The sequence below is a fragment of the Phragmites australis genome, chromosome 7 (assembly GCF_958298935.1).
Source record: "Phragmites australis chromosome 7, lpPhrAust1.1, whole genome shotgun sequence".
Lineage (NCBI taxonomy): Eukaryota > Viridiplantae > Streptophyta > Magnoliopsida > Poales > Poaceae > Phragmites > Phragmites australis.
Genome location: NC_084927.1, coordinates 23,599,397 through 23,615,308, shown reverse-complemented (window position 1 = coordinate 23,615,308; position 15,912 = coordinate 23,599,397). Strand labels below are relative to the sequence as shown.

General features: G+C 51.0%; 3 protein-coding genes and 1 non-coding gene across 4 annotated transcripts; 2 read left to right on the top strand and 2 right to left on the bottom strand.

The window, feature by feature from the left end:
• Positions 1 to 1,374, top strand: LOC133923503 (zinc-finger homeodomain protein 8-like). Its single transcript, XM_062368788.1, has one exon. It carries the CDS (start codon positions 270 to 272, stop codon positions 1,086 to 1,088), a length of 819 nt encoding a protein of 272 aa, XP_062224772.1. The 5' UTR covers positions 1 to 269; the 3' UTR covers positions 1,089 to 1,374.
• A 6,414-nt stretch (positions 1,375 to 7,788) lies between these two features.
• Positions 7,789 to 9,933, bottom strand: LOC133923502 (uncharacterized). Its single transcript, XM_062368786.1, has 2 exons — positions 8,548 to 9,933; positions 7,789 to 8,455 (listed from the first exon to the last, which is right to left on the bottom strand). Exons 1-2 carry the CDS (start codon positions 9,853 to 9,855, stop codon positions 8,096 to 8,098), a joined length of 1,668 nt encoding a protein of 555 aa, XP_062224770.1. The 5' UTR covers positions 9,856 to 9,933; the 3' UTR covers positions 7,789 to 8,095.
• Positions 9,934 to 10,534: 601 nt separating this feature from the next.
• Positions 10,535 to 14,055, top strand: LOC133924248 (uncharacterized). Its single transcript, XM_062369695.1, has 11 exons — positions 10,535 to 10,817; positions 10,927 to 10,965; positions 11,147 to 11,238; positions 11,579 to 11,828; positions 12,008 to 12,127; positions 12,215 to 12,290; positions 12,384 to 12,592; positions 12,718 to 12,826; positions 12,966 to 13,058; positions 13,150 to 13,310; positions 13,399 to 14,055. Exons 1-11 carry the CDS (start codon positions 10,653 to 10,655, stop codon positions 13,936 to 13,938), a joined length of 1,854 nt encoding a protein of 617 aa, XP_062225679.1. The 5' UTR covers positions 10,535 to 10,652; the 3' UTR covers positions 13,939 to 14,055.
• A 184-nt stretch (positions 14,056 to 14,239) lies between these two features.
• On the bottom strand, positions 14,240 to 14,311 carry TRNAM-CAU (transfer RNA methionine (anticodon CAU)). Its single transcript has one exon. It is a non-coding gene; the product is annotated as a tRNA-Met (tRNA).
• Positions 14,312 to 15,912: the final 1,601 nt, after the last annotated feature.

The window sequence follows — 15,912 nt, the reverse complement described above, 5'->3', positions numbered from 1 at the left end:
CAGCGACGTAGCGGCGAGCCGCGACGCCACGCGCGGATAAAAAACCTTGCCGCCCTCCTGCCTGCGGCAACTAGCTGTCGGGGTCGCTGCTACTCTGCTACCACGGCTGCGAAAGCGATTGATAGCCAGGGAAAGCGCAAGCCTGGTGGAAGACAACATCGCGCGGGCACGGGCACGGGCACGCGCGCGGGAGTGGAGAGGCGAGGGAGTGGAGTGGAGTGGAGCGGAGCGGAGTGGGGTGGTCGTTAGATCGTTTGGTTGGTTGGGACATGATGGATCACCTGAGCCTGGTGCCCTACGAGGGGGGCAGCGACGGGAGCGGCGGCAAGTACAAGGAGTGCATGCGCAACCACGCGGCGGCCATGGGCGGGCAGGCGTTCGACGGCTGCGGCGAGTACATGGCCGCCTCGCCGGACACGCTCAAGTGCGCCGCGTGCGGCTGCCACCGCAGCTTCCACCGCCGCGCGGCGGCGGCCGCGGGGGCGTGCGCGCCCATGTTCTTCCGTCCGCCGCCTCCGCCGCACCACCACCACCACCACCACGCCGCCGCGCTCCAGGGCTTCCTCCCGTCCGTGCCGGCGCCGCACCTCGCGCTGACGTACGTGTCGCCCGTCGCGTGGCACGCGCGCGGGGGGTCGGAGACGCCGCCGCGACCAGAGGACTCCGTCGCCGGCGGTGGAGGAAGCGGTAGCTTCGGGCGGAAGCGGTTCCGGACCAAGTTCACCCCCGAGCAGAAGGAGCGGATGCGCGAGTTCGCCGAGAAGCAGGGGTGGCGCATCCAACGGAACGACGACGGCGCCCTCGAGCGCTTCTGCCACGAGATCGGCGTGAAGCGCCACGTCCTCAAGGTCTGGATGCACAACCACAAGAACCAGCTCGCGTCCTCCCCCACCGCCGCCGTAGCAGCAGCGGGCATCAACCCCGCTGGCGGCACCTGCCTTGGCACTGGCACTTGCCTTGGCACGGGTACTGGCACCGGAGACGGCGACGGCGACGGCGACGGCGACGGCGACGATGACGACGACACCGACGACTCCCCGCCCCGCGCCGCCGTCTCCTCGCCCTCCCCGTCCCCTATCAGCGTCTAGCCCAGCCTCGGGCGCTCTCCCACTCTCCGGCGCGCTAATGAGTTCTTTTAATCACTAGGGGTTAGTAATTAATTAGCTCCAGGTAACTGTCAACCATCCCAGGTTAACCTCCTGCCTCCAGTGGCGCGGCCGCTCCGTACGGTCGCGCCACCGGGGGCATATCTGTCATTTCTTCCACTGCACTGTCCCTTTTAATCGTACCATCATGGCATCATCAGTGACTAATGATCGTATCTCGGTGAGTAATGCAATCTGCAATGCTTCAGAGTCGGTGCATGGAAATCTCATTCGGAAGGGTCTGAGATTTCGTTATGATTTTGCTTGCGCCATGCGTTGACACGACTAGTAATTGCACTGTTCTTCTGTAGCCATACTTTTCTAGCTGCAATAGTGGTCACGTTTGTTTGTGGTTTAGAAGAGCCTATGCGTGCTTTGGGATCGGTGGGTGAAGGTTTCCCAAAGTTGGTGGTGCGCTGGCCTGATATTTTGTTGCCATTTGCGCCATACGTCCCAGCCGCGCGGACCACGTTTCGGCCTTCTCGCCGTTGCTGGCGGGCGCACGCCGGTCGTGCGGCCGGCCGGCGGTGGTGGAGCCCGACCGCAGCGCCTTGCCCTGCTGCCCCCCTGGCCTGGCCTTTTGCTGGTTCACAAGTGCGGTCGATGGTTTAGGATGCGACGGGATGGGATAGGGGTGATGATGGATGGCTACTAGGCAGGCACCGTTTGGGGCTTTCGGTGCGGGGCAGGATCCGACACGGATCTCTCGTTTGGTTATGTCACTCCCTCTGTGCAGTTCTGGCATGTCACGCCTTCGATACGACGATGCCCTCGTGTTTACTTGGTCGGGGACCGGTCGTTCTTGAACGGTCTGGAGATTTGTCTTAGCTATGATCGTAGACAAGGAATAAGTTCTTTTTGTAGGCATAAGCTTTTTTTTTAAGGCGGTTTGTAGGCATAAAGCTAGACAGCTGAGTCTGAGGCTGAGGCTGAGGCTGTGATCCTTTCACTTCAGTAGAGCAGTTGAGCCTATGGCCTGGCGGCCCTGCCAAGGTTAGCGCACAGACCCGTGCTCCCGAAGGCCGGCCCTCCGTCCCCCGCGCCGCGTGCCAGGCCTCGGGTCGCACGGCGCCACCGAGTGCGTCACGGGGCACGGCGGAACGGGCGCTTCGGCCCGTGCGGCGGTACACGCGTGGCCCCGGGAACCGAACCAGCCCCACCGCGGCGCGGCCCATGTGATGAGGGGCTGGATTTTGCCAAAAAGAGGGCGTTTCGGCCCGTGCGCTGCGGCTGCCGCCCGGCACGAGGGTGGGCCAAGCTTCCAAAATCGCAGCACCAGTCGGGTTCGGGTTCGGCAAACCCCGTGACTGGCTCGTTTCGCTCGTCTGCGTCGTCGTCTCGCCTTTTACCAGCCACCACACCCGTCTGCTCGGCCATCCGCTTCGCCTCGGTCCATGCCAAGTACGATACGACCGGGCTGCACGTACGACTGGTTTCTGCAGAGGGGGCCAGGGGAGGAACGCTGTGTGGGGGCGAAAGCTAAGCCTAGGCGTTTTGCAGCTGACACCCAGTGACCCAGAGAGGGTTTGTTTCAGTTTTCAACCGTGGTTTTCAGTTTTTACAATTTAAAGTTGAAATAAACAGATTTTTTATAGCTTTTTATAATTTATTTATTGAATTGTGGAAATATGAGAAGCTGATTTCTTTTATTTTTATAGATTGTAAAAATCTATTTTACTAAATTATTCATAATTTTTTATAATCTACTATCTAATTTTTTTACAATCTAATATTTTAATATTACAAGCTGCTTTTCATAATTCACTTAAACAACCTTACACCGGTCGCTCGGCTGTGATCATGTGCTGCTTGCTCTCCGCACCGGCCCACACGGGCTCCTGGAGCGCGCACGTGCCTGTACTTGTCGCCCGTGTGGTCGCTGTCGTTTTTACTGTGCGTGGCTTCAACTGTTCAAAGCCTCTCGGGGCCGGGGGTGGATGAGCGCGCGCCAAGAACACATTTTTCACATGATCATGCCGTCCTGATTTCCGAGGAAGGTTGGACGGGTGTCAATGACTCAATGTTGTGTGGACATGGAATTTCATTCAGATCCCTGGTTACTATGCACCTCATTTGCAGACCACATTGCCTTGCCTTGCCTTGCTTTAGTATAAGAACCTAATTAAGTTCCGAAACTAAAGAATTATGGTGAGATAATGATATCATGTTGTTAAATTTAGAATATGCATGGTCCTTCAGCATTTCTTTCGGCATTGTCTTTACCGTGCAATGCCATGCCCGGCCACCAACTTTACTGCTATGAAGGTCTGCACCTGCAAACTGTGGACTGATGTTGCAAGCTCTAGTTCCCACATTTCTAACGGTTTGTTCTTTCCAAGTGGTTTTCAGCTTAAGTACCTTTTGCTGCACTCTTTGATGTGCTATGTTTGGTCATCTATAATGTTTGATGTATAACTGCACACTGATTTATTTCGCGGCGTTTTTCCTTTTGAAACGTGTGTACAGTATATGAAGTTTGAGTGTATATAATAGTAGTAGAAGGCATAATGTTGTGTAAACTGACATTTTTTTATCTACCAAATCAGTTTTGTTACTCCATGTACATTCTGCTTCGCTGTCCACTTTGTCCTTTGTATTTCCAACATGTCCTCTATCCTGAATTCCTGATCTTATATGATCGATAGGCCTTAGCATGTTCAGTGTGTAAGTCACCTCTCTCTCTCTCTCTCTCTCTCTCTCTCTCTCTCTCTCTCTCTCTCTCTCTCTCTCTCTCTCTCTCTCTCTCTCATATCAGAATAAGCCAATTCTTGCTGCTGGTATTCACTAATGAACTCCTCAACAGTTCAGATTCAGTACAGAATGTCCACAATCAGCAGGCTCCATGACAACCTTCTACATCTTCTTTGAGTTACGCTTATCTTTTATGTTGCAAGGTTTCTTACCCGAAGGTGTTATATAATTTATTATGTTAGCAACAATCATGACACACAATTCTCTTCTAATAATAGAATAAAGATTATCTCAACCTCTGTATTATATGATGTATGTAGTCATTCATTATTACAACACTGCAAATACAGCCTGACACACCGGTATGGATAAAAATATCTTAAAGCCTTGACATGTCATATTTTCTAAACGTCAGTTTGTTGTTTCTCTGCCCATCGAAACGAATTGGCATAAGAGCTGCCCATTGCATTAATAAGAAAAAAAGCTCGACGGCGGACTTGTTCAGTTAATTAAGTGAAAACTAATAAACAACTATAAGACATAGCTGGATAACTACCTAGCTAAACTAGGTCTAGAGTACCGCAAAATGACCCAAACTCTTGTCTAACTATCTAGCTAGACTATGCCTAAGATGGTCCACAACGCCGCATAGCAGATGAAAGCCAGATCAGAGCTAGCGATCGCTCAAAACAGTGGGGAATGTTTCTTCTAAACGACGCCTCCCAGGAAGGCACGACACCAAAGATGTCGTTGTCATCCATTCCGAAATACTGGAAATGGGTTTCACCCGAAGAACCTCCTGAAGTCATCAGGAAACACCATAACACCACCTCGAAGAAAGGAACAACGCCTGAGGGCATTGCCGATGCTGACATCGACAAGACATCGAACAAGGCTTTTCGCCTGGTATTCCTGAATCCACTAGGTCGAATGGAGCCAAAAATGCATATGTTGCCAAGAAGCCACGAGAAAAGCATTGTTGTCGTCGCTAGCCCCTTGAGCACCCGCAGACCAAAGGAGCCATCTCACTAGCACCACAGGATTAAGATCGGAGCATCATTGCCACCAAACTAACCATTGCCAGACTCCAACCTAAGGCACGCTGACACTTCAGGAACGTAAATGGCCTAGACACTTCAGAGGATCACCATCGCACAAGGCTAGAGAGAGAAGAATAGAAGCAACATCATGATGAACCATAAGCTATGCCATGGCCAAGACTAACACGGTGAACACACACTGCTAGGATCTTTGATCATCAACGACAAAATGACAAGGATGAGAAGAGGTTGCCGCTTAGCTTGGTAGCAAGAAGGACGACATGCAGGAGCTCCGACGGGGTAGGGAGATGGTTGCGGGGCGTTGTCCTCGACACTGCTACTGAGAGCCTCGATGGTAGCAGCGAGGCCCAGGGAGAGATGGAGCATGGCACTGACGGCTACCTAGGCGCGTCAACACACAGATCCAGGCCAAGGCACAAAGATACCGACAACTGCGCAAAAAACCAATGACATCATGCAAATTAGGCCATTGCGTTGCGCCATCGTGCTGCCGAGCGTGGAGGTTTGGCCACCAGAGCACTGCATAAACAAGCTGTCGTGCCTTCGTGCCACCAGCCTGCCACATGAAGAAACCGATGGCATCATGTGGATCAGACCACCGCATTGGGCCACCACGCACACCGGTCAAGCCACCTGTCGCCGCACATATTTGCATGATGTCCCTGGTTTTTTCATGCCACCACGTCACCACACCGCTGCACCATCAGGCCACCGTGTAGATCAGATTGTTGTGTCGCATCATCATTGGTCAAGTAGATCTGGCCACCTTGAAGGAAATCGATGTCTCAAATAGATCTGACCGTCATCCAGACGCGATGATTCGAGGACACAACATAGGTGCGCAGATCAAGGCCCCCACCTCAAAATCACGCTAAGCTAGGAAGGAGCCATCCACACGGCCACCGCTACCAGAAGAAGGGAGGGAGGAAGGATAGGGAGGGAGGGAGGTCGCATGGTTCTGACCCTAGCCACCACCACCAATGCTAGATGATAATGGCAGAGGTAGCCACGCTAAGATCGTCATCAGGGCTGGGGGTGGCGAGGTGGAATCACACCTGAGTTGCCCTAGAGAGGGTAACACGAGAGCCGATCGCTTTACGCTTTTTTTCTTTGCTCATCAAGCATATGAAATGCAAGATAAGTTGAAACGGTGGATATAGATAGAGGTGACTTGATGTAGGATTTTTACTTGAAGCAGACAAGCTAATGAAACACAAGAGTTACTTGGTATGGCTCTTGAAGTTGGGAGCACGAATGGCCATGGCAATTCAAACCTGTTTTTTCTTTTTCTTAGGCTGATAAATCTATTGTTTGTGTGGTGCTCTGTTTGGTTTTGAAACGAGCCCGCAATTGTTATTGGATCTTGATCCGTTTTGTTTGCTAAACCGTTAAGGGGACATGAACTTGTAGTGTTACGAGTTTTTTATTGACCTTTTTTATTCTAATATTTTAACATTAATCCCTTCCATAATATATTTTTAGAACTAACCTTTTCGGTCATCCCACCATGGATGGCGTGACAAATCAACTTGTCACACTAGAGGAAAAACACGATGTGTCGCATTTTTCTGGCATGCCACTAAGACAACTCTGCCACCTGAGGGTGGCGTGATAATTAGAAACTTTTTGAGTATGTGGTGTGATAGTAGTTCTTTGTCATGCCACGAGGACCGGTGTGATCAAATGGGATAGTTTATGAAAATATAGTTTGACAGGGATTAAGACTAAAATATTATAGATTTGTAGGTGGAGTTAAGCATCTTAGCAACACTTACAATTTGTACATGCTCCACACCCAATCTTTTCTTATTCAAGGATAACATATGTCAGGGTCAATTATCTTGAGAAAACAAGGAATCAAGGCTTAGAAAAAAATTCAAGACGAGATAAGGGCTAAATAGATTAAACTCAACCCCTTCTCCTGTGAACTGGAATCATTTTTATCACAAAATTTTAGCGCAATATGGTTTCATCTAATGGCATGTGGCAAGACCTAGACTAACCCAACAACCTTTGTTCAAAACCAGAGGCATAACCCAATGTAGTAGAACAATAACCAACACAATCGTTTCATTACTTTTAACCTTTTCATTTCATCATTTGATAAAAGAAGGCTACTATACTGGTTGTGTACATATGAGAAAACTACTACCATTGACAAGAACAAAACAAATAATCTTGTGTTGAGAGGGAGGGGGCATGTGCCCCCGCTCACCTCTATGTCTTGAAACCAAATTTGTTATATATCCTAAATATTAGGGAATTTAGTACTTTCTTTTTTCCATCTATTCGCATGGTAAAAAATCAAGTGTGTTTATTACGCGGGAGATTGGGAGTCCAGTGGCATTGACCATTTGCCCTTGTCGTTGGGGAAGCGGACCTTAACTAGCAATTATAGTTCCTCCTAGAGGTGGGACTTGGACCGGGTTAGGCTGGCCCGATCTGGCCCCTTTGGGCTTCGGGTCTTTCGGGTCGTGCTAGGATGATCTAAGAAACTGTTCGGATCGGGTCGGGCTGGCCTAAGTCACCTTCAGTTAGACCTAGACCCGGCATGGATGCACGATGAGCCTCATCGGGTCGGGTTGGCACGGACCTAGCACCGCCACACTCCACCGCACTGGAGGACGCGGACCCATTTTTTTACGGACCGGACCGCCTATTAAACCCCATATCAAAGCTCGGCTTATAAATCGAGCCGGATTAGCCCGACCTATCAGTGCTCATGCCGAATCGGGCTTAGGCTGGACCGGACCGTGCCAGATTTAGACCGGCCCAAAAAGCACGACCCAAAGTCACAGCTCTAGTTCCTCCCACACCCACCTATCTGCGCGTTGTTGCACCGAGTTGTAGTTGAATAGAAGAATCACTTTGCAGTGTGTATGGGCATAGGAATCACTTTGCAGTGTGTATGAGCATATAGGTAGCATTCCGCGGAAGGAGTGAATGACTACGGTTCGGTTTGTCAGTTCGGGAGTTTTATGCATAGCCACACCCGATTTACTAACTGTGCCGAGCAAGTAAAACATGACCGTGTAGACTTTACAGCAACAACTGAAACTTGGGCACTACCATCACCACCCTACGCACACATCTGAAGCCTAACTGAACTGCTAAACATGTTAAAAAAACTCACAAGACGACCTGACTGAAAGCACAACGAGACGACGAAGTCTGAGAGCTGCAGAGCACACGGATAGCCTAGCAGGCGTTGCCCGTCTGGAGGCGGCGGGCCAGGTGCACGAGGTGCCAGGTGAGGGCCATCAGCGACAGCACGTTGCACAGGGACGAGTAGGTGTTGAGCTTCTTGAGCCGCTTGTTCAGCCTCAGAACTCTCCTCTTGGACATCTCCGCGTCGCCCGTCGTCGACACAGTCGCCGGCGTCGCCCTGACCGTCGCCACGCCGCCCACGGGTGTACGTGCTGCGGCCGCTTCTGCGCTGGCGGGCGTGGCGGCGTTGGTGGCCGTCGTGGGAATGCAGACGGCCGTTGGGTCGACGATGTCGGCCATGTCCATTCCTCTGCCTTCTTCCTTCTCCACTTTCATCCTCTCGAACATCACCTGTGTTTATATGGAGGACGGATGCAATTTCAGTAACTACGAAATCATCGAGTATTACGGACGTGCATGCGAAAGAACGTAGAAGAACTTACTTTGGTGGCCTTCGGCTCGAGAAGCATCAAATTGGCGAGGATCAGGGCAAACGCGGCGAGCAAGTTGAAGCTCTGGGCGCGCGACGCGAGGGAGCTCCGCTCGCAGCCGAGGAGGTGCGCCGCGAGGGCCACGCCGACGCCGTAGGCCATGGCGCGGAAGTACACCGGGAACAGCTTGCTCTGCAGCATGCCGAGCTGCTGCCTCGGCAGCGCCGCCGCGAGAACGTGGCTGGACACGAACGTCACCCAGACGCAGGTGCCGTAGGCCATGGCGAAGCCCAGGAGGTGCATCACGGCCGTCGCGGTGCGCGCGGCATGCCTGGGCCCGCCGAGGAGGTACGCGGCGGCATCGGACGCCACCTCCTGCGCCCTCCGGGCGATGTCGGTCAGGTTCTTCTTCACCTCACCGGCCTTCGCTTTCATGACCTCCTCGGCCTCCGCGGCCTTGTCCGCGGCGCTCTCGGCGGCATCTTGCGCGTACTCTTCGGCTCTCTCGGTGATGTCAGAAACCCTGTCTCTGGCGCTCCTGGCAGTCCCTTTGGCGCTGTCCTTGGCGTTCTTGGCCGCCTCAGACACCCTATCTTTGGCACTCTTCGCAGCTTCAGCTGCACCGGGCTGGATGTTCGATGCCTTCTCCTTGGCTTTACCGGCTGTTTCGGACACTTTGTCCCTGACGCTTTTCACGGTCTCCTTCCCTTGCGACGCAGCGTCGAACGCCTTGTCCTTGGCGCTCTCCAGGGTCTCCTTCCCTAGCTGCGCAGCGTCGAACGCCTTGTTCTCGGCGATGCCCTTGGCATCCGTGAGCGTCTCCTTGGCGTCTCTCATCGCGTCCTCCGCGCCATGCTCGGCTCGCGACGCCGCGTCTTTGGCACCCTCTTCTACTTTCCTGCCCGCACCGCAGAGCCTGTCCTTGCACCGCTTCACCGCGCCGAGGACACCGCCCTTGGCGTCGGACAGCTTCTCCTCGCCCTCCTCCGCCGCGCCGGCCACCTTGCCGACCGCGTCAGAGACCGCACCCCTGGCCCCGTCGAAGACCGTGTCGCCGCCTTCACCGCCGTCGAGGGAGCCATGGTCTGACAGGACGCGCACCTCCTTGACGCCGGGCGAGAGCTGGCGCTCCCGCTCGTACTCGACAATGACGACGCGGCGGCCCTCCCGGACGACGTGGTCCCCTTGCTGCTGAGCCGGGGGCGGCGGCGGCGGCGCGGGCGACCAGACCCCCGCGGCGGCCAAGGTCGAGAGGACGAGCCCGATTGCCACGACGTTCATCATGGCGGCGGCGCGCCGTCGCATTGGATGAGGCAGCATCAGCTGGGAAACAAGAAGGTAGCTTGGGAGTAGAGAGAACACACCGTGTACTGTGATCCGCCGTGCTTAACGGCTTAAGTCCACGGCGGCCGATGCTTGTAGAAGCCAGGGAGATGAAGCCGTGTTGCGCCTTTTACACGTGGAGGGGCGGCGAGATATGCCACGGCACGTATGGCACGGGCAGGAGCGACACGAGAGGGTGCGCGTGGCCGCGTTCCGGGTTGTTTGGGTTCTCGCGCGCTTGGGACCGCCCGGTGGTAGCGATTTTTTTTACTTATATATATATATTTTTCCTAGAATTCGAAAAAAACGTGCATTCATTTTAAAAATTTGCTGATCTATACGCTTGCAATTGACATCCGACCATTACTATCTGTCTTTTTTTAGAAAGTAATTTTTAGAATGAGCGAATTTTTGCTAATTTCGGGAAATTATATATAAATAAAAATATTACGACCGAGAAACCGCTGCGAAGCACGACGCACGCGAAAGACCGGCCCAAAATTACGTCCGTCTGCGCAGAAATTATCAGCGTAAACGGGCTTCGAGCCAACGACCAAACGCCAGCCCAATCAAGCGGGCCGGTTAAATCAGTTCGGGCTCCACGGCGCGGTGCTCCATCAGAAGGCCGCGAACGCCTTCCCGGCCCATCCTAGAAGCCCACTTGCCTCGCGTCGCCTCGCGCGGCGGGGCTGATCGGGGGCGGTTCGCGTGGCACTGGCTCCGCAGGGAAAAACCCTACCCGGAAAGGCACCACTGGCCTGGACGCCGCTCCGCCGCCGCCGCCGTAGCCGGAGATGGAGGACATCGAGGATGTGCTGGGCCCAGCCGGCCTCTCCGGCCGGGGAGCGCCTCTTGGACTCCGTCTCCCCCTCGCCGCCGTCGCGGTCAAGCCCAAGCGCAGGTCGTCCAGGGTCGCGCAGACGCCGCCACAGCCCGAGGCCCGGATCCCAGGCACGCAGGTACTACCGCTACCATCATCACTCGAGTTCACTTACGGGCTTCGACATGCTCCATGTGTGTTGCTGTGATCTGATGTGCGCGCCGGTTCTTATGCTATTTGTGTTGCAGACGATATACGTGAAGACGTTCGGGTGCTCACATAACCAGGAAAGTTTCCTCCTCACTACTTTCTGCCTTTTTTTAGCAAGCTTCCAAACAAGTTAGTTTGTTGATATGAAGTGCTGCATGATTTTTGAGTTGCTGGCTTATTCCTTGTGCAAATGCTGAGAAGCCAATTATTTTGCTCTGCTATTGAATTGTAACATTTGTTCCCTATTCTGCTCTGCAGAGTGACAGTGAATACATGTCAGGGCAGCTTTCGGCTTTTGGATATGCTATTACTGAAGAGCCTGAAGGAGCAGATTTGTGGCTAATTAACACGTATGAGTTGCCCTTTCTTTTGCTCGGTACTCTGTCCTTGCCGTCTTGTGCCGCTAATTGTTCATAGAAGTCTACAAATATACATGAAGTGAATTTAACTTGACTGGACTCTGGAGTCCCAAATCGCGCGGCTCTGGGTTTGCAGCATTGAACTCCAGCTATTTTCATGTGCGTCACCATTTTATTGAACTGTACTGTCTGGATACTGAGTACATTTCCATTGACAATAGCTTGGGCCTGTGATGTCTAGGGACAAGGGACAGATATTTTTATTGCAATAGCAAACTTGATAAAAAGATTACTATAAATAGCTTAACATTTAGTTCTTCTGTTATTCCAGATGCACGGTGAAAAATCCTAGTCAATCTGCAATGACAACCCTCATATTGAAATGCAAGAACGCAAACAAGCCACTAGTAGTAGCTGGATGTGTACCGCAGGGAAGCCAGGGTCTCAAGGAGCTTGAAGGTATAAGTATTATCGGAGTGCAACAGATAGACCGGGTTGTTGAAGTGGTTGAGGAAACCTTAAAGGGCCATGAGGTTCGGCTGTTGAGTCGGAAAACACTGCCTTCACTTGATTTACCTAAGGTACAGGTCATACTTGTGCACATTATCTTTTGATTAATACTTGTACCTTGTCAGTATTAAGAGCACAGTGGTGAGCTATTTTCTAGTTTCATTAGCCAATTGATGTGCTAGTACCTTTTGACAAGTTGACAGATCCTGTAAGATTCTTTCTGATGACTCATTGAAGCTAAACTTTACAGGTAAGAAAGAACAAGTTTATCGAGATTCTTCCTATTAATGTGGGGTGTTTAGGTGCCTGCACATACTGTAAGACAAAGCATGCTCGTGGTCATTTGGGAAGCTATACTATAGACAGCTTGGTAGGTGTATTAGAATGTTTCTATTGCTGTGCAATGCTGCTGATGTTCAAACGTCAAGTGAATCATTTGGTCTTCAATCTATTATAGGTGGATCGTGTGAAAACTGTTGTCTCTGAAGGTGTCCGAGAGATATGGTTGAGCAGCGAAGATACTGGTGCTTATGGTAATCTCAGTGTCCAATTCTTTCTGGCTCATGAGTGTGATACATGTGATAGTTACATGGTAATTTGCTTCTTCTGACTTGCAAAATTTTCAGGCAGGGATATCGGTACAAATCTTCCAAATCTGTTAAATGCAATTGTCGCGGAGCTTCCTGTCGACCGAAGCACAATGCTCCGCATAGGCATGACAAATCCTCCTTTCATACTAGAGCATTTGAAGGAGATAGCTGCTGTTTTGCACCATCCCTGTGTTTATTCTTTCCTCCATGTCCCTGTGCAATCTGGAAGCGATGCTGTTTTAACGGTATGCTTGAACTTCAGCATTTGTTTTTAAAGGTTCTTAGCACCCAACATAGAACATAATATTTCTTTATTTGCAACTTATATCAAGTGTTTGCACATGACTCAGTCTATGATTGCACATCCCAGGCAATGAATCGTGAATACACTGTCGGTGAGTTCAGAAAGGTGATTGACACTCTGTGTGAGCTTGTCCCTGGAATGCAAATTGCTACAGATATTATTTGTGGCTTTCCTGGTATGCTAAGCAAGTTCTCAACTTAGCAATTTGATCTTAGTTATCATTTATGAGTGCGTTTGAACCATGTCTTGAATTGAATGCCATCAAATATTTTGCTGCTAATAGGTTGTACTGAACTATAACATGCCATTTTCAGGTGAGACTGATGAAGATTTTGCTCAGACTGTTAACCTCGTAAAGGAATATCAATTCCCTCAACTCCACATATCACAGTTTTACCCCAGACCAGGTGTCGTGTCATAATTTTTCTCTCGCAAAAATTGACACGTAATCGCAGTTATTCTTTTCCAACATGTACATCTACTACATGGTTTTTGCAGGGACACCTGCTGCTAGGATGAAAAAAGTGCCGAGCAATGAAGTGAAAAAGCGGAGTCGTGAATTGACCTCTGTTTTCGAATCATTCTCACCATATCAAGGAATGGAAGGCAAAGTAGAGAGAATATGGATCACTGAGATAGCTACTGATGGTGTTCACTTGGTAAGTGCATAGTAATTCTTGGCACCAATTGCTGATGATGCTTATTCCAGATGCTGAACTTATCCTGAAATTATCTTTTGTTGCACAGGTTGGACATACCAAGGGATACATTCAGGTGCTGGTCATTGCTCCTGATAGCATGTTAGGAACGTCGGCAGATGTGAAGATCACATCTGTTGGAAGATGGTCTGTCTTTGGTGAAGTGAGAGAAGGATCTGTTGTGGTAAAAGCACCTCAGCAAATTAGTGCCGAACCGCAGAAAGAATGCGGACAAAATCAGGTGGAGGAAGCCAGCTGTTGCGCCACCAACACTTGCGGTGCCTGTGCATGCTCCGATGCGGTGCAACATTGTGGTCCAGTACGATGTGAAGGTCCACTAGATGCTCCCCAAACTCGTGGTGATGTTACTCATCATGAGGCAAGTCAGTCTACACTTGTGAGGAGAAACGTAGCAAGTGAAAGCAACGCAGGAAAACCGGTAGGGAAGGAACAGCAGGTGAATGTAGTGACTAGGAGAGCAGTAAATATTGACACGATCCTGTGGTGCGGTCTGGCTGTGAGCTTTGCGGCATCGGTAGCCCTACTTGTACTGCTTACGTACAAGGTTTCTTCCACATCCTCCTACTAGCTAGGCGTTGGGATTTTCAGTTGTAATTGTTCTTGAGCGGTGTGTTACTGATCAATTTGGCAAACAAGTTGCAAAGTTGTGGTACTGCAATACACGACGCAAACAAGTTTTCTCGTAGCCCTTTGCTCAAATTGAAATTGAAGAACATGCCAGTTTGGTGCCGTTCGAAGTAATTTTCGAGTCCACGTATTGAGTTTGGCCATGGATATGCTCTAGGTTTGACTTGCAGCGTATCATCGGATAACTGAAAGTGAGCAGGTACTAAATAGTCAGGTCACATAAAAAAACACTCACAAAGTAGTATCAGAGCCAGGTTTCGATCCTGGGACCTGTGGGTTATGGGCCCACCACGCTTCCGCTGCGCCACTCTGATTTACGTTAAACAACACGCAAATAATTTATTAATATGATGACTCCAGAGAAACAGAGGCCCGTAGCTCCTGACGGAGCGAACATAGCCGTCGCCGATGCGCCGCCCCTGGGTACGTACTGGCCTCCTGCACCAGCCTGATCACCCCGCGGTGAGCGCCTCCAGCTTCGCGGCCGTCGACTCGGCGGCGCACCTAACGCGAAGCCGTTGCCGTGGTAGCTGACTGCTGGGAGCTCCGGCTCCACCCGCCGGCGAACGTAACGTCCACGGTGAAGAAACGTTGCGCTCATCATGCACGCACCCCCGGGGCACGGGCAAGGACGACGACGCCTCGCCCAGCCACACGTACGTGCGCGGCGGCCCCCACCCCCAGGGACCAAACACGAGGCCTGCAAAGTGGCAAGCCAGCTCAACGCACACCCACAACCTGGAGAGCACGGTTGGGAGCTGGAACTCGTAGGCAGCCACTATCCAAATCCGGAAATAATTTTACCGCGGCGGCGCAGCCCCAGCAAAGCTAAGTGTGGAGTACTGCCAGTCACTTCACTCCAGCTCTGTGCCTGGGGTTCGTTGTTCCGGGCGCCGGCAGCCCGGCAGTACAGCACCCTGTCGGTGGTGCTGGCGCCTGTAGCATCGGCGCGGGAGCTCGACGTCGACGTCGCGCGTGTCGGCCACCCCGGTGGCACGGCTCGCATTCGGTGGCCGCCCGTTTCTCCGAGAACGGAGAGAGGGCCGTGCGCTTTCGCGAGTTTCTAGCTTCTGCTTTCTACCCTACCCTTGTCAGTGGAGTGAGCAACGAGCATGCACTCCAAATCAATGCCTCCTGCGCTACACCCACAGGTACATGTAAGTTTTCGCTGTAGCTAGCCACAAGATGTACCACCACCCAACCCCAACCGATATCAGGGTCCACCCATGCAAGTGCTCGAGACTGGAGCTCCAATTATCATCAAGCAAATTTTCTGTTTTCATATATATTAGGCATAGCCCTCCACCCACCATGGGCTAGCACCGAGTTCAAATAGGCCGAGAAATCCTTAGATCGAATGGTACGGTTCAAGATAGATGACTTAAGGGTTTGATTTTAAGTCTCCTTAAAAGTTAAAACTAGACCTATATATGCGTTAATTATGTCAAACTTGCAGTCTTGTACCTTACAAGGAGCGTTGGCCCTTGCTTGACATGGTATTTTTTTCCTTCTTCAACAAAAGACGGTCAACTCTTAAAAAAGCAACAATCCTACCGTCACCTAGAGTAACCACGAGTAGATCCAGAGAGGCGAAGGGGGCGTAGGGTGTGTGGGGCAAAATTCTCAAAGCAACTCTTTGAGTGAAATTAAAGAAATCATGTCAAATAACAGTTTTCAATTTTCAATTTTAGAATAGAATCTGTAAGAGTGATTATCTAAGAATAAACTAGATGTTAGGAGAGAAAAAAAATAACTATTTCATTTTCTACATAAAATCACTTACTCCATAATATATATTTTAAAAAATCACTTTCAATCACATAATCATTTTAAAAAATCAATCCCTCCAAAAATTTTGAATTAAGAGAAACTCTACCAAAACAACCTTAAATCCCTACATTAGACACATCTGAAG